At 45.5% G+C, this 6049-nt stretch overlaps 1 protein-coding gene across 1 annotated transcript in view; it reads left to right on the forward strand.

Annotated features, from left to right (window-relative positions):
* The window catches only part of EXO1 (exonuclease 1), a 35359-nt gene that overhangs the window by 8393 nt on the left and 20917 nt on the right, over nucleotides 1-6049 (forward strand). Inside the window, exons 3-5 of the mRNA XM_006761343.2 lie at nucleotides 1055-1178; nucleotides 3734-3871; nucleotides 4733-4945. Coding sequence (XP_006761406.1) covers nucleotides 1055-1178; nucleotides 3734-3871; nucleotides 4733-4945 — 475 coding nt within the window. The remainder of the gene's footprint in view (nucleotides 1-1054; nucleotides 1179-3733; nucleotides 3872-4732; nucleotides 4946-6049) is intronic.

Below are 6049 nucleotides of genomic sequence, written 5' to 3' on the forward strand. Positions count from 1 at the left end.
TACATATGTAAGTCTTTTTTTTCTTCACCCAAGGATGTTTTGAAAAATATATATATAGTGATTTCAGAGAGGAAATGAAGGGAGAGAGAGATAGAAACATCAATGTTGAGAGAGAAAATCATGGACCAGCTGCCTCCTGCACGACCCCCACTGGGGACCAAGCCAGCAACCCAGGCATGTGCCCTGGACTGGAATGGAACCCGGGACCCTTCAGTTCACAGGCCGATGCTCTGTCCTCTGAGCCACACCCTTCTTGTGATGGAGATGATACGATGCCTATGGGATGAGATGGAGTGAAGTAGCTATGGCACAAGATTTCATCCTGCTACTGAGAATGGCACACAATTTAAAACTTACTAATTTTGTTTATTCTGGAATTTTCCATTTAATATTTTCAGTCTTCACTTGACTCTGGGTAACAAACCATGGAAAGCAAAACGGGGGATATACTCAACAGGACTAATACTCCCACCACCAGTGTGATTACTGAAAGCAGTTAAAGTTTACTTTTCTTTCCCGTACACTCCCAAGTGTAGAGCCACGCCTCTGTCAGAGCACGTAGCTGTGGCTCTCTGCTGACTCCTTACTGAGTTTTGATTCTACAGTTTGCTATGTGGTCATCACCCGTCCTTATGTCCCTGCCTCTCATCATGTTATTTTGGTTTTTCTGAAGTTTGATCTCTAATAGATTTCACAGGGAAGCTCACAGAAGCAGCGTTCCTCAAGTTCCTTGTGTGCTGATACAGTTCCATCCTTTACGCGTGGAAGTGGGTTTGATGGTGTGAAAGCCTTGACTCGCGTTTTCTTAAGCGTCTTGGTTCATTTCTTCTGACAGAGGCGTTGCTGTGGCAGAGCCTGCGGATCTGGCCTGTGAGTGCGCCCTAGAGACGGCTTGGTCTTTTCTTAGGAGCCCAGGGCCTGTGGGCTAACGCTCTCAGGGACCAGGGGCGCACTTTCAACTGAGCCAGACTTTTTTCTGTTCAAGGGAAATGTCTCGCATTCGAGTTGTATCGTAGTTTCTTGATCCAGCTCTGGGTTTTCTTGCTCCTTGCAGGCGACGACAAGCCAACCTCCTTAAGGGCAAGCAGCTTCTTCGCGAGGGGAAGGTCCCGGAGGCCAGAGAATGCTTCACCCGCTGCGTCAACGTCACACATGCGATGGCCCACAACGTCATTAAAGTAAGCGAACAAGGAACAACGCGCCCTCGCCCGTGTGGCTCAGTGGAGAGAGCCTGCGGACCGAAGGATCCCGGGTTTGGTTCCTTCCGAGGGCACATACCTCGGTTGCAGGCTCCTCCCCAGCCCGGGCCCTGGTCGGGGCTTGTGCAGGAGGCAACCAATCGGTATGTTTCTCTCACATTGATGTTTCTCTCTGTCTTTCCCTCTCTCTTCTGCTCTCCCTAAAAACCAATGGAAAAATATCCTCGGGTGAGGAATAAAAAACAGAAATGATGCCTAAGTAACATAGTGACGTTCATGGAAGCTGGTTGTAAGTTATTGATGGGAGAGCAAGGAGATGCAGGGAGGGGAATTATTGTAGGCCTGACCTCCTGGAGAGGGCTAATGTCAACAAGAAGGGAACAGTTTGCTTAGATAGAATTCAGCATTTCCAAGGGAGAAAGCCCGAGGGATAAGCTGAGCTCTCCCTTTTTAAATAAGACCCCTAGGTGACCTCCATCAGCATGTCCCGGAGATGGAGGGGTGCACTGCTGGGGTCTCAGTCCCACCCCCACTGGCACCGAGTCTTCACCACTTACTGACGCTTCGCTCCTGGACGCCTGCCCGAGACCCTGAACCAGCCTCGCTGACTCGGGAACTCTGCAGACTCCCAGGCTACCCCATCTGCTCTGCTTCGACGGGTCTGTTATCACCAAATATTAGTGTCCAGGTGCCCACAGTCCCAGCCCTCCCTCCCCCTTTTCAGGCCTGTGTTCAAACTGCTCGAAAACAACGGGGATTATAACTATGGTGATTAGACTCAACGTCAGGTAGACTCTTGTAGCCTGACAAGAGAGCCTGTTATTTTCATGGGGAAAATAGATTCAGAGCTCTAAACATGTCAGATACTTTTTTTTTTTTTTTCAGAGAGGAAGAAAGAGGGAGAGAGAGAGAAACATCATTGATGAGAGAGAATCATGGATCTGCTGCCTCCTGCACGTCCTCTACTGGGGATCGAGCCTGCAACCTGGGCATGTGCCCTTGAGGGGAATCGAACCCAGACCCTTCAGTCTGCAGATGGACCATAGCCATTCTTCAGATGGAAACTTGTCTCTTGTGACTTACAGTTACTGGCCCCCTCCCCGTGTAAAGCGGTGTTTCTTTTCTCCAAATATATAAGTTGATTTTAAAAAAGGACTCAGTGGCTATCTGATCAGTTCATTATATACTCGGACTAAAAGCAGGAAAAGCATACTTGAAAGGATATGATTTTTATATGTATACTCGAGGCTCGATGAAATTCGTGCAAGGGTAGGTCTTCCTTTCCCCGCTGCCAGCACTGGCTTCCCTCGCTCAGTCCCACCCCCACTGGCATCGAGTCTTCACTTACTGACCCTTCGCTCCTGGATGCCTGCCCGAGACCCTGAACCAGCCTTGCTGACTCGGGAACTCTGCAGACTCCCAGGCTACCCCATCTGCCCTGCTTAGACGGGTCTGTTATCACCAAATATTAGTGTCCAGGTGCCCACAGTCCCAGCCCTCCCTCCCCCTTTTCAGGCCTGTGTTCAAACTGCTCGAAAACAACTGGGATTATAACTATGGTGATTAGACTCAACGTCAGGTAGACTCTTGTAGCCTGACAAGAGAGCCTGTTATTTTCATGGGGAAAATAGATTCAGAGCTCTAAACATGTCAGATACTTTGGGAGCATAGACATTCTTTTTTTTTTTTTTTCAGAGAGGAAGAAAGAGGGAGAGAGAGAGAAACATCATTGATGAGAGAGAATCATGGATCTGCTGCCTCCTGCACGTCCTCTACTGGGGATCGAGCCTGCAACCTGGGCATGTGCCCTTGAGGGGAATCGAACCCAGACCCTTCAGTCTGCAGATGGAGACTATCCACTGTACCAAACCAGCTAGGGCTACTAGTAGTTAGAGGGACTGTCCCCCTCCCCGTGTAAAGCGGTGTTTCTTTTCTCCAAATATATAAGTTGATTTTAAAAAAGGACTCAGTGGCTATCTGATCAGTTCATTATATACTCGGACTAAAAGCAGGAAAAGCATACTTGAAAGGATATGATTTTTATATGTATACTCGAGGCTCGATGAAATTCGTGCAAGGGTAGGTCTTCCTTTCCCCGCTGCCAGCACTGGCTTCCCTCTGGCACCCAGGGCCCGGACTTCCCTCGCAGCCCCAGTTTCATCCAGAAGGACATCTGGTCTAATTATGCTTTTATTATAGATATTTTTATTGATTTCAAAGAGGAAGGGAGAGGGAGAAAGACAGAAACATCAAAGATGAGAGAGAATCACTGATTGGCTGCTGCCTGCACGCCCCTACTGGGGGTTGAGCTTGTGACCTGGGCATGTGCCCTTGACCGGAATTGAACCTGGGACCCTTCAGTCTGCAGGCCGACACTCTATCCACTGAGCCAAGCCAGCTCTGGCAAGGGTATGATTTTTGAAAATAGTATCAGCACGTGCACGGTGAAGCTGGTGATAAAATGGATTTGAAACAGGGAGTTGTTCAGTTCTTTCCAGACGCTGTTCTGCACATTGACTGCCCCTCTCCCCCAGGCTGCTCGGGCTCAGGGGGTCGACTGTCTCGTGGCGCCGTACGAAGCAGACGCACAGCTGGCCTATCTGAACAAAGCTGGGATTGTACAGGCCATCGTCACGGAGGACTCGGATCTCCTCGCTTTCGGCTGTAAAAAGGTGCTAAAATAGTGTGAACCGAGGAATTCAAGTTTCTCCTCTGCAGTAATATTTCATTTAATACCTGAAATTACTTAGTGTTAATAGATATATTATTTAAAATGAAAAGACAGGTTTTGCTGCTTGATATTTGTATAATCTGGGTGCTTTTTCAGAGTGAACTTACGGTTAGAGCATTTTGTTTTGTACAAATTTTTTAATAGGATATAGACTTAGTCTTATTTTTTAATAATTATTTGCTTTATATTTTTCAATTAGATTAGGTAAATAAACCTTTTTATAATGCGATTGTGTATAAACTCTTTAATGGAAATTTTTATGACATATTAAGTAGGAAAGTTAAGATACAGAAATATAGGGTGATCTCATTTTTGTTATTCTTATTTTCTATACATAGATGACTAGAAGGATCTGTGTCAAAAGGATACCGCTGGGTAACAGCGATAGATGAGAGATTTAGGGCCACTTCTATTTTATTCCTCCGGGATTTCTGTTTTCCAGTTTTCTATAGTGAACATGTCTTACTTTAAAAATAAGAAAACGGTTTACTTTTTAAAAAGTAACAGTGGCAGGTAAGGGGGGAGTGCTCTGTATGAATTGCTATTTGATCACCATGACAACCTGTACTGTCGGTAGGAAGTAAAGGTGTAGAAAGGGTATTCCTTGTGTCAAGAGTCCTAGCCCGTGCTTCCCCTTGATTTGTCTGCAGATTTGACAGTAGTTAACTGGCCGACCTGTCTCGGCCTCTCTCGTTGCCCTGATGAAGAACAAGAAAGATTTCTTAGAAATATTGCAATGAATTGAATAATAAAAAATACAAATGGCCCTAAAAGGTATGAACAGTTTCCTTTCCTCTTAAAGGTGATTTTAAAAATGGACCAGTTTGGAAATGGACTGGAAATTGACCAGGCTCGGCTGGGCATGTGCAAACAGCTTGGGGATGTGTTCACAGAGGAGAAGTTTCGGTACATGTGCATCCTTTCGGGCTGTGACTATCTCTCATCGCTGCGCGGGATTGGGTTAGCAAAGGCCTGCAAAGTGCTGAGGCTAGCCAATAACCCAGACATTGTAAAGGTAAGAGGGACTCACAAGGGTCATACTCGACTTCTGAAGCGTTTCTTAAATAATAGATAAAACACTAAGAATATGGATTAAATATTATACTACGTTAACAGCCAATAAGGTGTCGCTGAAATAAAATGACTAAGACACTAGAACTTTGCTTTTGGCAACTATAATGAACCATGTTTTCAGCAATTACAAACTAGTGGTTTTTAAAATGAGTAATATAAAGAGACTTAAGGGCTATTTAAAATATATTCTAGGGGCCGAAACCGGTTTGGCTCAGTGGATAGAGCGTCGGCCTGCGGACTGAAGGGTCCCGGGTTCGGTTCTGGTCAAGGGCATGTACCTGGGTTGCGGGCACATCCCCAGTGGGAGATGTGCAGGAGGCAGCTGATCGATGTCTCTCTCTCATCGATGTTTCTGGCTCTCTATCTCTCTCCCTTCCTCTCTGTAAAAAATCAATAAAATATATTTAAAATATATATATGTATTCTAGGGTAGGTATAATGTTAAAACGTACCATCTTTTGTAAAAAAAATTTTTTAAATATATTTTTATTGATTTCAGAGAGGAAGGGAGAGAGAGATAGAAACATCAATGATGAGAGAGAATCATTGATTGGCTGCCTCCTGCACGCCCCCCACTGGGGATCGAGCTTGCAACCCAGGCATGTACCCTTGACCCAGATCGAACGGGGGTCCCTTCAGTCCACAGGCTGATGCTCGATCCACTGAGCCAAATCGGCTAGGGCAAAACGTACCATCTTTTTATCTCTGTCCTATTACTCAGTGTAGTGGTTCTCAATCTTTAGGTCTCAGGATCCCTTTATGCTCTTCTTTTTCTTTTTTTAATATATATATTTTTTTATTTCAGAGAGGAAAGGAGAGGGAGAAAGAGACAAACATCTATGATGAGAGAGAATCATTGATTGGCTGCCTCCTGCGTGGCCCCTACTGGGGTTCGAGCCCACAACCTGAGCTTGTTCCCTTGACCAGAATCGAACCTGAGACCCTTCAGTCCAGAGGCCAATACTCCATCCACTGAGTCAAACCGGCTAGGGCTTAAGTTCTATTCTTAATGAAGACTTTTTTTTTAAATGAAGACTTTTTTTTA

Source organism: Myotis davidii, unplaced genomic scaffold (genome assembly GCF_000327345.1).
Source record: "Myotis davidii unplaced genomic scaffold, ASM32734v1 scaffold174, whole genome shotgun sequence".
NCBI classification, from domain to species: domain Eukaryota; kingdom Metazoa; phylum Chordata; class Mammalia; order Chiroptera; family Vespertilionidae; genus Myotis; species Myotis davidii.